At 47.4% G+C, this 20,582-nt stretch overlaps 1 protein-coding gene across 4 annotated transcripts in view; it reads left to right on the forward strand.

Annotated features, from left to right (window-relative positions):
• mmp24 (matrix metallopeptidase 24) overlaps positions 1 to 20,582 on the forward strand; it is a gene marked incomplete at both ends in the record, with an annotated part of 367,122 nt that overhangs the window by 331,133 nt on the left and 15,407 nt on the right. For all 4 annotated transcript variants that reach the window (XM_080548319.1, XM_080548320.1, XM_080548321.1 and 1 more), the window contains one exon: positions 19,931 to 20,079. In XM_080548319.1, the coding sequence (XP_080404445.1) occupies positions 20,003 to 20,079 (77 nt within the window). The remainder of the gene's footprint in view (positions 1 to 19,930; positions 20,080 to 20,582) is intronic.

Consider the following 20,582-nt stretch of genomic DNA (forward strand, 5'->3'; position numbering starts at 1 on the left):
CTTTCGAACTTTCAAACATTTCGAACGTTCAACGGAGCTAGAGCGTGGTCATATTGCGCAATATCTCTAGGGCTTTTCGTCCGTCATCTGGTGCGTCTCGCATTATGAGCGACAAACTTTTGTCATCTAGAAACTGAATGAGCTCTGCGTAAATCTCTGCATTTTTCTCCTCATCTTCTCTCAACTCCTGAGCCGAAGCTGCTTTGGGAAGGTCTGCTTTGAGAGTGTCTTTCAGTTTCTGTAGCCGGAGATGGCCCATGAACTTTGTTTCCCACAGTTCGTACCTTTCCTCATCTCCGTCAAACGCTAGTCGAGACCAACGCGAACTTATTTCCGATTGTCTCGCCATGGTAGCACTCTGGGCCCATAACCTGTTAAACGTTGGTTATTGCGTATTGGCTAAGACCATAACGATCGGACTGAACGGAGGAATCATACGCTGTCAGACAGGGTTCATGTTATCAAGGAAGCAACTTTTATTGTGGGAATGGTCACATATATAGGATCAGCTGGCTCAATCATTCATGTCACACAGCTGGTGTCAATCAATCAATTATGCCCCACTCACACTGGGATAGGGATGACTGGAGGGCACACTCATGTCAACAACATGTTTAAATAACTCCAAGCCTTATATTTGTAACTTCAAAATACAGTCATTACTCCCAGATGAAGTTCTGGCAATAGCCAATTGGCTGCAAAACAATTTAGCTTCAGTAGCTGAATGCAGCGGACGATACCACCCTGGTAGGGCTCATCTCCAGGGGGGATGAATCTGCTTACAGGAGCGAGATTTACTTGGTGGTCTCCTTGTGCACCCGGAACAACCTAGAGCTGAATGCTCTTAAGACAGTGGAGCTGATAGTGGACTTCAGGAGGAACCCACCCCCTCCCTCTCCAATCATACTGGGAGGCACTCCAGTCACCACAGTGGAGTCATGCCGCTTCCTTGGGGTGACAGTCTCTCGGGACTTGAAGTGGGGGCCCAACATCGACGCCCTCACAAAAAAGGCCCAGAAGAGACTGTTTTTCCTGAGGCAGCTCAGGAAATTCCACCTTCCTAAGACCACGCTGGTGAACTTCTACACGGCCATCATTGAGTCCATCGTCACCTCCGCCATCATCATCTGGTTCCCCGCTGCAGCGGCCAAGGACAAGGCCAAGCTGCAGCGGGTGATACGCTCGGCGGAGAGGGTGATTGGCTGCCCTTTGCCCCCCCTTGAGGCCCTGTTTAAAAGTAGGGCTTTGGGGAGGGCCAGGAAGATCATGGCTGACCCCGCACACCCAGGACACGGTCTCTTCGCCCCGCTCCCCTCAGGCAGGAGGGTGCGGTCCCTAAAAACTGTGAAGGCCCGACATACAAACAGCTTTTTCCCCACAGCCATCCGGCTCCTAAATGCCGCTGGCCCCACCCCCCCCTGACCTGACCCCTATCTATCTACCCTCCCTCCACCCCCACCCAGAGAGCTTTGGACTGTCTGGATATGAACACTTGAACACTTGATCTCTGCACTTTATATTTATATTAATTATGACTCTTGCACTTTGATGTTGGTTTGCACTGTCTTGTCCTGTCTTGCACCTGTCCTGCTGTAAACCGTGCTCCATTGTTCCAAACCAAATTCCTAACATGTTTACATGTCATGGCAATAAAAGTCTTCTGATTCTGATTCTGATTCTGATTCTAACACGAATGGATGGAGTATTTTTCATCCACGTTGACTGATTGGTGACACATGACATCGATCTGGCATATCAGCTATGCAAAACAAAACATTTGATATGTTTTGCATACCAATCAGGAATTGTATCTGGATGTGTCTGTCCGCCAGGGGGCGGGGCAGCGCTGTGTGTCAGTGTGGGACTGGCTACGTTAGCTTGTCTGTCAGAGAGACGCGCGTGTTGCGGTCAGAGAGCGCCGCGTTTTCACTGATGAGGCAGGAGGACCCCTGCGCTGCTTCTCAGCCAGGCCTAAATACACAATACCACAATGTCATGTTGTCATGGTGAATCCAGAATGGTACGGTGTTGCCTCAAGGCAACATTTGCATTTTAACAAGTTTCCATTACTTAAATTAGCAAAAAATTATTGACGGGCTTGAAAAAGGCCAGGAAAATATGTTTTCAGACGATGTTTGTGGAGAGAAACGGCTAAGCTGACCCTTCAGGACTAGACTATAGCTCTAACTCCTAGCGTCAGTTAGTAACTATGTACGCAATTTTTAGGGCATTTCTGCTTTAATGGGATAGAGGCAGTAGATATTGACAGGAAAGATGGGTGAGAGAGAGCAGGGATGACAGGCAGTCATACATGTCCGCGGCTGGACTCGAACCGGCGACCTTGAGATGACATGGCTGACAACACACAATATATCAAAAAGTGTGGTTGATCTGGCTTTATTGTTATGGATCAACGGTCGGACACATACAGGTCCAGATCAAGGTTCTGACATACGTAGGTCGCACTCGAGTTCATAGTGCCGTCTCGTATCTGCGACCTTAAAATAGGCCAGAACCGCTAATGTTCTCGGTCGTAACCACAAGACCACCGAGACGCTACGGAATTATGACGGTTTTAGGATATTTAAACCTTTCGAACTTTCAAACATTTCGAACGTTCAACGGAGCTAGAGCGTGGTCATATTGCGCAATATCTCTAGGGCTTTTCGTCCGTCATCTGGTGCGTCTCGCATTATGAGCGACAAACTTTTGTCATCTAGAAACTGAATGAGCTCTGCGTAAATCTCTGCATTTTTCTCCTCATCTTCTCTCAACTCCTGAGCCGAAGCTGCTTTGGGAAGGTCTGCTTTGAGAGTGTCTTTCAGTTTCTGTAGCCGGAGATGGCCCATGAACTTTGTTTCCCACAGTTCGTACCTTTCCTCATCTCCGTCAAACGCTAGTCGAGACCAACGCGAACTTATTTCCGATTGTCTCGCCATGGTAGCACTCTGGGCCCATAACCTGTTAAACGTTGGTTATTGCGTATTGGCTAAGACCATAACGATCGGACTGAACGGAGGAATCATACGCTGTCAGACAGGGTTCATGTTATCAAGGAAGCAACTTTTATTGTGGGAATAGTCACATATATAGGATCAGCTGGCTCAATCATTCATGTCACACAGCTGGTGCCCCACTCACACTGGGATAGGGATGACTGGAGGGCACACTCATGTCAACAACATGTTTAAATAACTCCAAGCCTTATATTTGTAACTTCAAAATACAGTCATTACTCCCAGATGAAGTTCTGGCAATAGCCAATTGGCTGCAAAACAATTTAGCTTCAGTAGCTGAATGCAGCGGACGATACCACCCTGGTAGGGCTCATCTCCAGGGGGGATGAATCTGCTTACAGGAGCGAGATTTACTTGGTGGTCTCCTTGTGCACCCGGAACAACCTAGAGCTGAATGCTCTTAAGACAGTGGAGCTGATAGTGGACTTCAGGAGGAACCCACCCCCTCCCTCTCCAATCATACTGGGAGGCACTCCAGTCACCACAGTGGAGTCATGCCGCTTCCTTGGGGTGACAGTCTCTCGGGACTTGAAGTGGGGGCCCAACATCGACGCCCTCACAAAAAAGGCCCAGAAGAGACTGTTTTTCCTGAGGCAGCTCAGGAAATTCCACCTTCCTAAGACCACGCTGGTGAACTTCTACACGGCCATCATTGAGTCCATCGTCACCTCCGCCATCATCATCTGGTTCCCCGCTGCAGCGGCCAAGGACAAGGCCAAGCTGCAGCGGGTGATACGCTCGGCGGAGAGGGTGATTGGCTGCCCTTTGCCCCCCCTTGAGGCCCTGTTTAAAAGTAGGGCTTTGGGGAGGGCCAGGAAGATCATGGCTGACCCCGCACACCCAGGACACGGTCTCTTCGCCCCGCTCCCCTCAGGCAGGAGGGTGCGGTCCCTAAAAACTGTGAAGGCCCGACATACAAACAGCTTTTTCCCCACAGCCATCCGGCTCCTAAATGCCGCTGGCCCCACCCCCCCCTGACCTGACCCCTATCTATCTACCCTCCCTCCACCCCCACCCAGAGAGCTTTGGACTGTCTGGATATGAACACTTGAACACTTGATCTCTGCACTTTATATTTATATTAATTATGACTCTTGCACTTTGATGTTGGTTTGCACTGTCTTGTCCTGTCTTGCACCTGTCCTGCTGTAAACCGTGCTCCATTGTTCCAAACCAAATTCCTAACATGTTTACATGTCATGGCAATAAAAGTCTTCTGATTCTGATTCTGATTCTGATTCTAACACGAATGGATGGAGTATTTTTCATCCACGTTGACTGATTGGTGACACATGACATCGATCTGGCATATCAGCTATGCAAAACAAAACATTTGATATGTTTTGCATACCAATCAGGAATTGTATCTGGATGTGTCTGTCCGCCAGGGGGCGGGGCAGCGCTGTGTGTCAGTGTGGGACTGGCTACGTTAGCTTGTCTGTCAGAGAGACGCGCGTGTTGCGGTCAGAGAGCGCCGCGTTTTCACTGATGAGGCAGGAGGACCCCTGCGCTGCTTCTCAGCCAGGCCTAAATACACAATACCACAATGTCATGTTGTCATGGTGAATCCAGAATGGTACGGTGTTGCCTCAAGGCAACATTTGCATTTTAACAAGTTTCCATTACTTAAATTAGCAAAAAATTATTGACGGGCTTGAAAAAGACCAGGAAAATATGTTTTCAGACGATGTTTGTGGAGAGAAACGGCTAAGCTGACCCTTCAGGACTAGACTATAGCTCTAACTCCTAGCGTCAGTTAGTAACTATGTACGCAATTTTTAGGGCATTTCTGCTTTAATGGGATAGAGGCAGTAGATATTGACAGGAAAGATGGGTGAGAGAGAGCAGGGATGACAGGCAGTCATACATGTCCGCGGCTGGACTCGAACCGGCGACCTTGAGATGACATGGCTGACAACACACAATATATCAAAAAGTGTGGTTGATCTGGCTTTATTGTTATGGATCAACGGTCGGACACATACAGGTCCAGATCAAGGTTCTGACATACGTAGGTCGCACTCGAGTTCATAGTGCCGTCTCGTATCTGCGACCTTAAAATAGGCCAGAACCGCTAATGTTCTCGGTCGTAACCACAAGACCACCGAGACGCTACGGAATTATGACGGTTTTAGGATATTTAAACCTTTCGAACTTTCAAACATTTCGAACGTTCAACGGAGCTAGAGCGTGGTCATATTGCGCAATATCTCTAGGGCTTTTCGTCCGTCATCTGGTGCGTCTCGCATTATGAGCGACAAACTTTTGTCATCTAGAAACTGAATGAGCTCTGCGTAAATCTCTGCATTTTTCTCCTCATCTTCTCTCAACTCCTGAGCCGAAGCTGCTTTGGGAAGGTCTGCTTTGAGAGTGTCTTTCAGTTTCTGTAGCCGGAGATGGCCCATGAACTTTGTTTCCCACAGTTCGTACCTTTCCTCATCTCCGTCAAACGCTAGTCGAGACCAACGCGAACTTATTTCCGATTGTCTCGCCATGGTAGCACTCTGGGCCCATAACCTGTTAAACGTTGGTTATTGCGTATTGGCTAAGACCATAACGATCGGACTGAACGGAGGAATCATACGCTGTCAGACAGGGTTCATGTTATCAAGGAAGCAACTTTTATTGTGGGAATGGTCACATATATAGGATCAGCTGGCTCAATCATTCATGTCACACAGCTGGTGCCCCACTCACACTGGGATAGGGATGACTGGAGGGCACACTCATGTCAACAACATGTTTAAATAACTCCAAGCCTTATATTTGTAACTTCAAAATACAGTCATTACTCCCAGATGAAGTTCTGGCAATAGCCAATTGGCTGCAAAACAATTTAGCTTCAGTAGCTGAATGCAGCGGACGATACCACCCTGGTAGGGCTCATCTCCAGGGGGGATGAATCTGCTTACAGGAGCGAGATTTACTTGGTGGTCTCCTTGTGCACCCGGAACAACCTAGAGCTGAATGCTCTTAAGACAGTGGAGCTGATAGTGGACTTCAGGAGGAACCCACCCCCTCCCTCTCCAATCATACTGGGAGGCACTCCAGTCACCACAGTGGAGTCATGCCGCTTCCTTGGGGTGACAGTCTCTCGGGACTTGAAGTGGGGGCCCAACATCGACGCCCTCACAAAAAAGGCCCAGAAGAGACTGTTTTTCCTGAGGCAGCTCAGGAAATTCCACCTTCCTAAGACCACGCTGGTGAACTTCTACACGGCCATCATTGAGTCCATCGTCACCTCCGCCATCATCATCTGGTTCCCCGCTGCAGCGGCCAAGGACAAGGCCAAGCTGCAGCGGGTGATACGCTCGGCGGAGAGGGTGATTGGCTGCCCTTTGCCCCCCCTTGAGGCCCTGTTTAAAAGTAGGGCTTTGGGGAGGGCCAGGAAGATCATGGCTGACCCCGCACACCCAGGACACGGTCTCTTCGCCCCGCTCCCCTCAGGCAGGAGGGTGCGGTCCCTAAAAACTGTGAAGGCCCGACATACAAACAGCTTTTTCCCCACAGCCATCCGGCTCCTAAATGCCGCTGGCCCCACCCCCCCCTGACCTGACCCCTATCTATCTACCCTCCCTCCACCCCCACCCAGAGAGCTTTGGACTGTCTGGATATGAACACTTGAACACTTGATCTCTGCACTTTATATTTATATTAATTATGACTCTTGCACTTTGATGTTGGTTTGCACTGTCTTGTCCTGTCTTGCACCTGTCCTGCTGTAAACCGTGCTCCATTGTTCCAAACCAAATTCCTAACATGTTTACATGTCATGGCAATAAAAGTCTTCTGATTCTGATTCTGATTCTGATTCTAACACGAATGGATGGAGTATTTTTCATCCACGTTGACTGATTGGTGACACATGACATCGATCTGGCATATCAGCTATGCAAAACAAAACATTTGATATGTTTTGCATACCAATCAGGAATTGTATCTGGATGTGTCTGTCCGCCAGGGGGCGGGGCAGCGCTGTGTGTCAGTGTGGGACTGGCTACGTTAGCTTGTCTGTCAGAGAGACGCGCGTGTTGCGGTCAGAGAGCGCCGCGTTTTCACTGATGAGGCAGGAGGACCCCTGCGCTGCTTCTCAGCCAGGCCTAAATACACAATACCACAATGTCATGTTGTCATGGTGAATCCAGAATGGTACGGTGTTGCCTCAAGGCAACATTTGCATTTTAACAAGTTTCCATTACTTAAATTAGCAAAAAATTATTGACGGGCTTGAAAAAGGCCAGGAAAATATGTTTTCAGACGATGTTTGTGGAGAGAAACGGCTAAGCTGACCCTTCAGGACTAGACTATAGCTCTAACTCCTAGCGTCAGTTAGTAACTATGTACGCAATTTTTAGGGCATTTCTGCTTTAATGGGATAGAGGCAGTAGATATTGACAGGAAAGATGGGTGAGAGAGAGCAGGGATGACAGGCAGTCATACATGTCCGCGGCTGGACTCGAACCGGCGACCTTGAGATGACATGGCTGACAACACACAATATATCAAAAAGTGTGGTTGATCTGGCTTTATTGTTATGGATCAACGGTCGGACACATACAGGTCCAGATCAAGGTTCTGACATACGTAGGTCGCACTCGAGTTCATAGTGCCGTCTCGTATCTGCGACCTTAAAATAGGCCAGAACCGCTAATGTTCTCGGTCGTAACCACAAGACCACCGAGACGCTACGGAATTATGACGGTTTTAGGATATTTAAACCTTTCGAACTTTCAAACCTTTCGAACGTTCAACGGAGCTAGAGCGTGGTCATATTGCGCAATATCTCTAGGGCTTTTCGTCCGTCATCTGGTGCGTCTCGCATTATGAGCGACAAACTTTTGTCATCTAGAAACTGAATGAGCTCTGCGTAAATCTCTGCATTTTTCTCCTCATCTTCTCTCAACTCCTGAGCCGAAGCTGCTTTGGGAAGGTCTGCTTTGAGAGTGTCTTTCAGTTTCTGTAGCCGGAGATGGCCCATGAACTTTGTTTCCCACAGTTCGTACCTTTCCTCATCTCCGTCAAACGCTAGTCGAGACCAACGCGAACTTATTTCCGATTGTCTCGCCATGGTAGCACTCTGGGCCCATAACCTGTTAAACGTTGGTTATTGCGTATTGGCTAAGACCATAACGATCGGACTGAACGGAGGAATCATACGCTGTCAGACAGGGTTCATGTTATCAAGGAAGCAACTTTTATTGTGGGAATGGTCACATATATAGGATCAGCTGGCTCAATCATTCATGTCACACAGCTGGTGTCAATCAATCAATTATGCCCCACTCACACTGGGATAGGGATGACTGGAGGGCACACTCATGTCAACAACATGTTTAAATAACTCCAAGCCTTATATTTGTAACTTCAAAATACAGTCATTACTCCCAGATGAAGTTCTGGCAATAGCCAATTGGCTGCAAAACAATTTAGCTTCAGTAGCTGAATGCAGCGGACGATACCACCCTGGTAGGGCTCATCTCCAGGGGGGATGAATCTGCTTACAGGAGCGAGATTTACTTGGTGGTCTCCTGGTGCACCCGGAACAACCTAGAGCTGAATGCTCTTAAGACAGTGGAGCTGATAGTGGACTTCAGGAGGAACCCACCCCCTCCCTCTCCAATCATACTGGGAGGCACTCCAGTCACCACAGTGGAGTCATGCCGCTTCCTTGGGGTGACAGTCTCTCGGGACTTGAAGTGGGGGCCCAACATCGACGCCCTCACAAAAAAGGCCCAGAAGAGACTGTTTTTCCTGAGGCAGCTCAGGAAATTCCACCTTCCTAAGACCACGCTGGTGAACTTCTACACGGCCATCATTGAGTCCATCGTCACCTCCGCCATCATCATCTGGTTCCCCGCTGCAGCGGCCAAGGACAAGGCCAAGCTGCAGCGGGTGATACGCACGGCGGAGAGGGTGATTGGCTGCCCTTTGCCCCCCCTTGAGGCCCTGTTTAAAAGTAGGGCTTTGGGGAGGGCCAGGAAGATCATGGCTGACCCCGCACACCCAGGACACGGTCTCTTCGCCCCGCTCCCCTCAGGCAGGAGGGTGCGGTCCCTAAAAACTGTGAAGGCCCGACATACAAACAGCTTTTTCCCCACAGCCATCCGGCTCCTAAATGCCGCTGGCCCCACCCCCCCCTGACCTGACCCCTATCTATCTACCCTCCCTCCACCCCCACCCAGAGAGCTTTGGACTGTCTGGATATGAACACTTGAACACTTGATCTCTGCACTTTATATTTATATTAATTATGACTCTTGCACTTTGATGTTGGTTTGCACTGTCTTGTCCTGTCTTGCACCTGTCCTGCTGTAAACCGTGCTCCATTGTTCCAAACCAAATTCCTAACATGTTTACATGTCATGGCAATAAAAGTCTTCTGATTCTGATTCTGATTCTGATTCTAACACGAATGGATGGAGTATTTTTCATCCACGTTGACTGATTGGTGACACATGACATCGATCTGGCATATCAGCTATGCAAAACAAAACATTTGATATGTTTTGCATACCAATCAGGAATTGTATCTGGATGTGTCTGTCCGCCAGGGGGCGGGGCAGCGCTGTGTGTCAGTGTGGGACTGGCTACGTTAGCTTGTCTGTCAGAGAGACGCGCGTGTTGCGGGCAGAGAGCGCCGCGTTTTCACTGATGAGGCAGGAGGACCCCTGCGCTGCTTCTCAGCCAGGCCTAAATACACAATACCACAATGTCATGTTGTCATGGTGAATCCAGAATGGTACGGTGTTGCCTCAAGGCAACATTTGCATTTTAACAAGTTTCCATTACTTAAATTAGCAAAAAATTATTGACGGGCTTGAAAAAGACCAGGAAAATATGTTTTCAGACGATGTTTGTGGAGAGAAACGGCTAAGCTGACCCTTCAGGACTAGACTATAGCTCTAACTCCTAGCGTCAGTTAGTAACTATGTACGCAATTTTTAGGGCATTTCTGCTTTAATGGGATAGAGGCAGTAGATATTGACAGGAAAGATGGGTGAGAGAGAGCAGGGATGACAGGCAGTCATACATGTCCGCGGCTGGACTCGAACCGGCGACCTTGAGATGACATGGCTGACAACACACAATATATCAAAAAGTGTGGTTGATCTGGCTTTATTGTTATGGATCAACGGTCGGACACATACAGGTCCAGATCAAGGTTCTGACATACGTAGGTCGCACTCGAGCTCATAGTGCCGTCTCGTATCTGCGACCTTAAAATAGGCCAGAACCGCTAATGTTCTCGGTCGTAACCACAAGACCACCGAGACGCTACGGAATTATGACGGTTTTAGGATATTTAAACCTTTCGAACTTTCAAACATTTCGAACGTTCAACGGAGCTAGAGCGTGGTCATATTGCGCAATATCTCTAGGGCTTTTCGTCCGTCATCTGGTGCGTCTCGCATTATGAGCGACAAACTTTTGTCATCTAGAAACTGAATGAGCTCTGCGTAAATCTCTGCATTTTTCTCCTCATCTTCTCTCAACTCCTGAGCCGAAGCTGCTTTGGGAAGGTCTGCTTTGAGAGTGTCTTTCAGTTTCTGTAGCCGGAGATGGCCCATGAACTTTGTTTCCCACAGTTCGTACCTTTCCTCATCTCCGTCAAACGCTAGTCGAGACCAACGCGAACTTATTTCCGATTGTCTCGCCATGGTAGCACTCTGGGCCCATAACCTGTTAAACGTTGGTTATTGCGTATTGGCTAAGACCATAACGATCGGACTGAACGGAGGAATCATACGCTGTCAGACAGGGTTCATGTTATCAAGGAAGCAACTTTTATTGTGGGAATGGTCACATATATAGGATCAGCTGGCTCAATCATTCATGTCACACAGCTGGTGTCAATCAATCAATTATGCCCCACTCACACTGGGATAGGGATGACTGGAGGGCACACTCATGTCAACAACATGTTTAAATAACTCCAAGCCTTATATTTGTAACTTCAAAATACAGTCATTACTCCCAGATGAAGTTCTGGCAATAGCCAATTGGCTGCAAAACAATTTAGCTTCAGTAGCTGAATGCAGCGGACGATACCACCCTGGTAGGGCTCATCTCCAGGGGGGATGAATCTGCTTACAGGAGCGAGATTTACTTGGTGGTCTCCTGGTGCACCCGGAACAACCTAGAGCTGAATGCTCTTAAGACAGTGGAGCTGATAGTGGACTTCAGGAGGAACCCACCCCCTCCCTCTCCAATCATACTGGGAGGCACTCCAGTCACCACAGTGGAGTCATGCCGCTTCCTTGGGGTGACAGTCTCTCGGGACTTGAAGTGGGGGCCCAACATCGACGCCCTCACAAAAAAGGCCCAGAAGAGACTGTTTTTCCTGAGGCAGCTCAGGAAATTCCACCTTCCTAAGACCACGCTGGTGAACTTCTACACGGCCATCATTGAGTCCATCGTCACCTCCGCCATCATCATCTGGTTCCCCGCTGCAGCGGCCAAGGACAAGGCCAAGCTGCAGCGGGTGATACGCTCGGCGGAGAGGGTGATTGGCTGCCCTTTGCCCCCCCTTGAGGCCCTGTTTAAAAGTAGGGCTTTGGGGAGGGCCAGGAAGATCATGGCTGACCCCGCACACCCAGGACACGGTCTCTTCGCCCCGCTCCCCTCAGGCAGGAGGGTGCGGTCCCTAAAAACTGTGAAGGCCCGACATACAAACAGCTTTTTCCCCACAGCCATCCGGCTCCTAAATGCCGCTGCCCCCCCCCCCCCCCTGACCTGACCCCTATCTATCTACCCTCCCTCCACCCCCACCCAGAGAGCTTTGGACTGTCTGGATATGAACACTTGAACACTTGATCTCTGCACTTTATATTTATATTAATTATGACTCTTGCACTTTGATGTTGGTTTGCACTGTCTTGTCCTGTCTTGCACCTGTCCTGCTGTAAACCGTGCTCCATTGTTCCAAACCAAATTCCTAACATGTTTACATGTCATGGCAATAAAAGTCTTCTGATTCTGATTCTGATTCTGATTCTAACACGAATGGATGGAGTATTTTTCATCCACGTTGACTGATTGGTGACACATGACATCGATCTGGCATATCAGCTATGCAAAACAAAACATTTGATATGTTTTGCATACCAATCAGGAATTGTATCTGGATGTGTCTGTCCGCCAGGGGGCGGGGCAGCGCTGTGTGTCAGTGTGGGACTGGCTACGTTAGCTTGTCTGTCAGAGAGACGCGCGTGTTGCGGTCAGAGAGCGCCGCGTTTTCACTGATGAGGCAGGAGGACCCCTGCGCTGCTTCTCAGCCAGGCCTAAATACACAATACCACAATGTCATGTTGTCATGGTGAATCCAGAATGGTACGGTGTTGCCTCAAGGCAACATTTGCATTTTAACAAGTTTCCATTACTTAAATTAGCAAAAAATTATTGACGGGCTTGAAAAAGGCCAGGAAAATATGTTTTCAGACGATGTTTGTGGAGAGAAACGGCTAAGCTGACCCTTCAGGACTAGACTATAGCTCTAACTCCTAGCGTCAGTTAGTAACTATGTACGCAATTTTTAGGGCATTTCTGCTTTAATGGGATAGAGGCAGTAGATATTGACAGGAAAGATGGGTGAGAGAGAGCAGGGATGACAGGCAGTCATACATGTCCGCGGCTGGACTCGAACCGGCGACCTTGAGATGACATGGCTGACAACACACAATATATCAAAAAGTGTGGTTGATCTGGCTTTATTGTTATGGATCAACGGTCGGACACATACAGGTCCAGATCAAGGTTCTGACATACGTAGGTCGCACTCGAGTTCATAGTGCCGTCTCGTATCTGCGACCTTAAAATAGGCCAGAACCGCTAATGTTCTCGGTCGTAACCACAAGACCACCGAGACGCTACGGAATTATGACGGTTTTAGGATATTTAAACCTTTCGAACTTTCAAACCTTTCGAACGTTCAACGGAGCTAGAGCGTGGTCATATTGCGCAATATCTCTAGGGCTTTTCGTCCGTCATCTGGTGCGTCTCGCATTATGAGCGACAAACTTTTGTCATCTAGAAACTGAATGAGCTCTGCGTAAATCTCTGCATTTTTCTCCTCATCTTCTCTCAACTCCTGAGCCGAAGCTGCTTTGGGAAGGTCTGCTTTGAGAGTGTCTTTCAGTTTCTGTAGCCGGAGATGGCCCATGAACTTTGTTTCCCACAGTTCGTACCTTTCCTCATCTCCGTCAAACGCTAGTCGAGACCAACGCGAACTTATTTCCGATTGTCTCGCCATGGTAGCACTCTGGGCCCATAACCTGTTAAACGTTGGTTATTGCGTATTGGCTAAGACCATAACGATCGGACTGAACGGAGGAATCATACGCTGTCAGACAGGGTTCATGTTATCAAGGAAGCAACTTTTATTGTGGGAATGGTCACATATATAGGATCAGCTGGCTCAATCATTCATGTCACACAGCTGGTGTCAATCAATCAATTATGCCCCACTCACACTGGGATAGGGATGACTGGAGGGCACACTCATGTCAACAACATGTTTAAATAACTCCAAGCCTTATATTTGTAACTTCAAAATACAGTCATTACTCCCAGATGAAGTTCTGGCAATAGCCAATTGGCTGCAAAACAATTTAGCTTCAGTAGCTGAATGCAGCGGACGATACCACCCTGGTAGGGCTCATCTCCAGGGGGGATGAATCTGCTTACAGGAGCGAGATTTACTTGGTGGTCTCCTGGTGCACCCGGAACAACCTAGAGCTGAATGCTCTTAAGACAGTGGAGCTGATAGTGGACTTCAGGAGGAACCCACCCCCTCCCTCTCCAATCATACTGGGAGGCACTCCAGTCACCACAGTGGAGTCATGCCGCTTCCTTGGGGTGACAGTCTCTCGGGACTTGAAGTGGGGGCCCAACATCGACGCCCTCACAAAAAAGGCCCAGAAGAGACTGTTTTTCCTGAGGCAGCTCAGGAAATTCCACCTTCCTAAGACCACGCTGGTGAACTTCTACACGGCCATCATTGAGTCCATCGTCACCTCCGCCATCATCATCTGGTTCCCCGCTGCAGCGGCCAAGGACAAGGCCAAGCTGCACCGGGTGATACGCTCGGCGGAGAGGGTGATTGGCTGCCCTTTGCCCCCCCTTGAGGCCCTGTTTAAAAGTAGGGCTTTGGGGAGGGCCAGGAAGATCATGGCTGACCCCGCACACCCAGGACACGGTCTCTTCGCCCCGCTCCCCTCAGGCAGGAGGGTGCGGTCCCTAAAAACTGTGAAGGCCCGACATACAAACAGCTTTTTCCCCACAGCCATCCGGCTCCTAAATGCCGCTGCCCCCCCCCCCCCCCCCTGACCTGACCCCTATCTATCTACCCTCCCTCCACCCCCACCCAGAGAGCTTTGGACTGTCTGGATATGAACACTTGAACACTTGATCTCTGCACTTTATATTTATATTAATTATGACTCTTGCACTTTGATGTTGGTTTGCACTGTCTTGTCCTGTCTTGCACCTGTCCTGCTGTAAACCGTGCTCCATTGTTCCAAACCAAATTCCTAACATGTTTACATGTCATGGCAATAAAAGTCTTCTGATTCTGATTCTGATTCTGATTCTAACACGAATGGATGGAGTATTTTTCATCCACGTTGACTGATTGGTGACACATGACATCGATCTGGCATATCAGCTATGCAAAACAAAACATTTGATATGTTTTGCATACCAATCAGGAATTGTATCTGGATGTGTCTGTCCGCCAGGGGGCGGGGCAGCGCTGTGTGTCAGTGTGGGACTGGCTACGTTAGCTTGTCTGTCAGAGAGACGCGCGTGTTGCGGTCAGAGAGCGCCGCGTTTTCACTGATGAGGCAGGAGGACCCCTGCGCTGCTTCTCAGCCAGGCCTAAATACACAATACCACAATGTCATGTTGTCATGGTGAATCCAGAATGGTACGGTGTTGCCTCAAGGCAACATTTGCATTTTAACAAGTTTCCATTACTTAAATTAGCAAAAAATTATTGACGGGCTTGAAAAAGGCCAGGAAAATATGTTTTCAGACGATGTTTGTGGAGAGAAACGGCTAAGCTGACCCTTCAGGACTAGACTATAGCTCTAACTCCTAGCGTCAGTTAGTAACTATGTACGCAATTTTTAGGGCATTTCTGCTTTAATGGGATAGAGGCAGTAGATATTGACAGGAAAGATGGGTGAGAGAGAGCAGGGATGACAGGCAGTCATACATGTCCGCGGCTGGACTCGAACCGGCGACCTTGAGATGACATGGCTGACAACACACAATATATCAAAAAGTGTGGTTGATCTGGCTTTATTGTTATGGATCAACGGTCGGACACATACAGGTCCAGATCAAGGTTCTGACATACGTAGGTCGCACTCGAGTTCATAGTGCCGTCTCGTATCTGCGACCTTAAAATAGGCCAGAACCGCTAATGTTCTCGGTCGTAACCACAAGACCACCGAGACGCTAAAGGAATTATGACGGTTTTAGGATATTTAAACCTTTCGAACTTTCAAACCTTTCGAACGTTCAACGGAGCGAGAGCGTGGTCAACTCTGTATAGAGACTTATAACCAGGGGTGCACATAACTGGTGCGCCAGTGCGCATGCGTCGCCAAAATGCATTCTGCGCGGCAGATCAGCGGCATGAACGCGCTCTTGCGCACCAACAGCTGGAAGCGCTGGGAGAGGAATTTACTTCCTCAAAATCCAACTGCTGACTGCTGCATCACTGCAAGCCCCACTAAGTAACTATCTGCCGTCCCCTCAGCCGAAGTCCGACGAGTAATGCATCACAACAGTCGACCGACGACGACCACGGCGACTCCCCTCACGAAAACATTCGGAAAGTATCGTAACTCGTACTTTCATTCCGCGTATCGCGTATCGCACGGTTATCACGGTTATCACGCCGCACGTGAAAATTCAGTCCCGAACGACTCGTCGCTACAAGGAAAAACAACACCACTTCACGTTTCTTTTCTCTGAAGCTTTCAGACGTTTGTTTTACAGATGTTTTTCATTATCGCACCTCGACCCCTGACCCAGGATATGGTTGGGAATTCTATTAGAAAAAAAAGACTTTGTTGCACAATCAAAATAATGAGCTATTTAAAGTGATAGCCTACAACATCCTCTACCATGTTTGAAATTGAGGACAGTATTAACAGCAGTCAATACAGCAGTGATGATGATGATTACGCTTGTAGCATAAATAAATGCTTAGGCTGTAACTTTTTGTTGAAAAGTTTATTTCAGTGTTTACAGAACAGAGCAGTGCTTAAAGAGATGTCAGTTGATTTCATTGTGTTTAAAGAACAGACATTCAGTTAGTGCTTAAAGAGATGTCAGTTGATTTCATTGTGTTTAAAGAACAGACATTCAGTTAGTGCTTAAAGAGATGTCAGTTGATTTCATTGTGTTTAAAGGAGTCTGACAGACTTTCATGCTTAAAGAGCAGTCATTTGATTTTGCATTTGTTTCTTTTGTTTTGCACACAATCATTTGTTCGTTCATCTTTATTTATGAACAAATGTCGTTTTGCTAATATAAGTTATCCATGTATCCCTTTTTCATCCATCCTGTGGGACGGGTCGTGACTCGCGAGCTCGGGGAGCACCAAGCAGCATCCCTAGGTGCTCCTCTGAGCACTGGCCCCAAAAAGTTATGTGCACCCCTGCTTATAACCCTTGGCTTCCCTGAACCCGCATAATAATTGCGCAATATCTCTAGGGCTTTTCGTCCGTCATCTGGTGCGTCTCGCATTATGAGCGACAAACTTTTGTCATCTCTATACATTAAAACAAATAGGGGTACATTGAAGAAAATATTAAGAATTTGTTTAAAAAAAAAACTTTGTACTGAGGGTGAGGGAATTCATTACTGTCAAAAACGTAACTGGCATTAATGAAGCCTAAAAACACATTTATATGCAAACGTCCTCACTTTTTGAATTGATTTGACACCCTTCAGTGTGCTGATACGTGAGGCGTAGAATGTCAAGCTTGTTTATAGAACTCATGAAAACGTAGACGTGTGGATAGATTGAACAAATGTTGCACGACCCATGGGTCACTTGGTCACAATGTTGCACACCCACTTCACACCTCACACTTCACACCTCACACTTCACAAGGCCTGTACAGAAATGATTGGTTTTATACCCACCGGACCATTGCAGCCCTAGTGAAACCATGTGTCGGTCGGCCTCTAGTTCAGTTTAATCAGTTAAAGAAAGCAGACATACTTACTGTGTATAAAACATGTTTGCACAAAAGCATTTGCTGTTGCATTGCCGGTATTTTATTGTTACTGTTTTCTGTATAAACTGACCTGGTACAGGGCATACGATCAACCTTGTACAGTACCTGCAACTAGTGTTGTTCCGATACCATTTTTTGATCCCGATACCGATACCGATACCTGACCGTGCAGTACTTGCCGATACCGAGTACCGATCCGATACCACAGCGTTTGAAAAAACAAAACAAAAAAACATGTTTTTTGAGCCGCATACTCACCTCGATGTAAAATTATTGCTAACACTTAGTCTGGCACTGCTCAAAACCTTTGTAAAACTCGTAAAGTTTTTGTAAAACTAAGTAAAAAAAAAAAAAACGATACCAGCATTTTTGTGCGTATCGGTGGCCATGCCGATACTAGTATCGGTATCGGAATAACACTACCTGCAACAGTCCTAGCCATGTTACATGAATGTAAATGGTGCAGGTTAAATGACAATAAAGTCATCTTGCATTTTCATAGGATTCCACACTCTCCTTGTACACGCTCCCCTCCCTCACCCATCCGCTCCCACTTTACCCGCATTGCACTGATGTGTGTTAATGGGTTATCTGGGTAAAACACAGTAAATGAAGGCCTGTGTTAACAGGGGTTAAAAACAATGAATACCGACAAACGTTTTCTAGCATTTTACCCATCTGTGTAGGAATGAGGCTTGAGTTACAATTTGAGGACTGGATCCATAAACGTTAACCTTGTAGCTGCTGTGTTTTTGGCTGCTGTGGGCTAAGTACCAATTGAGCAGTACTGTGTGGTTGCTGGTGCTGGATCCAGCCTGTGCAATTAGCTTCTAGTTAAATATGTATGACCTAGATGGACCCTGTGCCACTAGCTCCACGGAGGAGAACCTTTTAGAGTGTGACACGTTCTTAAAGAGAAGATGGGCTGTTCAGAGTGTGGTACGTTCTTAAAGAGGAGGAGGAGGTTTTAGAGCTTTGCACAGCATTTAAAGGGGCCTCTGCCCGTGTCTGTACTGTGCTCTCTCTTAATGCTACAGGGACATGTCAGACACACATGGCAGTTATGAACCCCAAATCAACCCTACCTCCTGGAGACACTTGTGTAGATCTGCGAGGATTTAATAGGCAGAAGCAAGATTCATAAAAGATTGGACCTGGTCAATCAGAGGGCAATGTGGAGCTGATGCCACATCGCCTTAACCAATCCTCTCAGATCGACACAGGTTTCTAGAGAATCTCTGTCAGCAGCCAGTAGCACAGTAGCACAGTGTTGTCTGGTGGCCCATCCTTGAAATCCTGAGGCCTCCCTGAATTTGCCAAACAGCATCCTTTCACAAACTTGAACCCATGTGTGGATCGCGGCTCTTTGGATTATGACAAACGCTGTGATACTCTGATTGGTCAGGGATGATCCAATTCTTGTTGCATTACACCCCTCAGGTCACGACTGACAGTCACGACTGAAGATGGCAGATCCAGACTGAGTGAACGTAACACTCTACGTAATACAATTCTGAGAAATAATCAATTCTGAATGAGTCACCAGCCAAGCACATGATGTGCACAGGTCTACTATGATTTGTGATTGCAAACACGATTAGCAAACAGAATCATCAGAATCACAATTGCTTTTATTACATCAATGTACGGATACAAGGAGTCAAATTCTTGGGTACAGATACAATAATAGAATAAGCAGGATATAAACAATCAATAAGAATAAGCAGGATATAGACAACAATCAACAATGGCTGTATATGCAATAGCGTCAGAGCGTCAATAATAGAATAGGTGATAGCAGCAGTATGCGAATCAGCATATCAACATTCTTAGTGTAAACAACATTACGGAAAGTTCAGATTCAAGTATCAGTTTGTGCAAAAATGCTGTGGAGGTTACAGTGCGATATGACACACTGTCATACTGTGTGCAATATGGTGCAAAGTGGAGTAGTCTAGAGTTCAGGTAGGTGGTGATCAAGTAGTCAGGCTAGTCATAAAGTGTTGTTAGTGCAGTGGGGGTGCAGTGGGTGGGGGGTTGCCTTGTGCCAGTGCGTTTCCCTAGGAGTCTGATTGCTTGTGGGAAATAGCTATTCAACATCCTCTGGGTTTTTGCCCCGAGGCTACGGTACCGTTTCCCCGACGGCAGTAGTTCGAAAAATGTCCTGTTTGGGTGACTGGGGGTCCTTGATAATCCTTAGGGCCTTGCTGACACGATCACTGTAGATGTCCTGGATGGGGGGTAACACACAGCCTCTGATCTTTTTCGGCTGTCCGCACTACCCTGCAGCGCTTTGCTGTTTTGGGCAGTGCGGTTCCCGTACCAGGCAGTGATGCTGAAGCAGGTACTGAAGCTCGATTTGTGAATAAACACGAGAAGCTTTGTTATGTTGTATGATGCATCGTGAATGGTGAATCATAAATACATTGGCAATGCCCAGTCAGCACACTTTGAGTTTTGACAGTGTTTTATAAATCCCTTACACATGTGCACATCATGGATGCTCATATCATGTAGTTGTGACGATTATTTAGCTTTGTGATGGGGCCTACGGGTTACAATTGGAATTAAGGGAGAGACAAGAAACAGAGAAACGTTTTTCCAGAGGATGTGTAGTGTGTTTGGATAGAAGTAACGCTGTGGCCTCTTTCTCTGCAGACGTGGCTGAAGAACTATGGCTATCTTCTACCCCACGACATCCGGACCTCTGACCTGCGGTCTGAGAAAGCCATGCAGTCGGCGGTCGCTGCCATGCAGCGGTTCTACGGTATTCCGGTGACGGGGATCCTTGACCAGACCACCATTGAGTGAGTAACGTTACTGCTTCCTGATAATTAATAACTATCTGTGTAGCATATTTCGTACAGTAGGTTGCAGACAAAGTACTTTACAGAATAGTAGGCTACTCGTGAATAAAATGCTACAAAACATGAGCATTAGGTTTAATCTGATGACGATCATTAATTTATGAACCTAAAGGAGTTAGCACATTTTCTTATAGAAAGTCTTACTTTTGAATTTTGACTCTTTTTTTTCTTTTTTCTTGTAATTCTCTCTGGATAAGAGCATGTGCTAATTGACTAAAACCTTTAGTTATTGTCTTTCCATGTTGAATGCTACTATATCTGTCTGACCATAGAGTCTGTACTTTAGGGGCTCTATTTTCAGACGGCGCAAAACAGACACAATTGCAAGCACAGGCATATTGCCCGATTTGTGTGGATGGTAACAGGTGATAGAAATACCACTGCGCTGTAGCGCTATCTCGTCACCTCACGTGGGTGGAGTAGCACTCACCAAATGATTCCTT

This window comes from Nansenia antarctica (assembly GCF_963989245.1).
Source record: "Nansenia antarctica genome assembly, chromosome: 18".
In the NCBI taxonomy this organism is placed as follows: Eukaryota; Metazoa; Chordata; class Actinopteri; order Argentiniformes; family Microstomatidae; genus Nansenia; species Nansenia antarctica.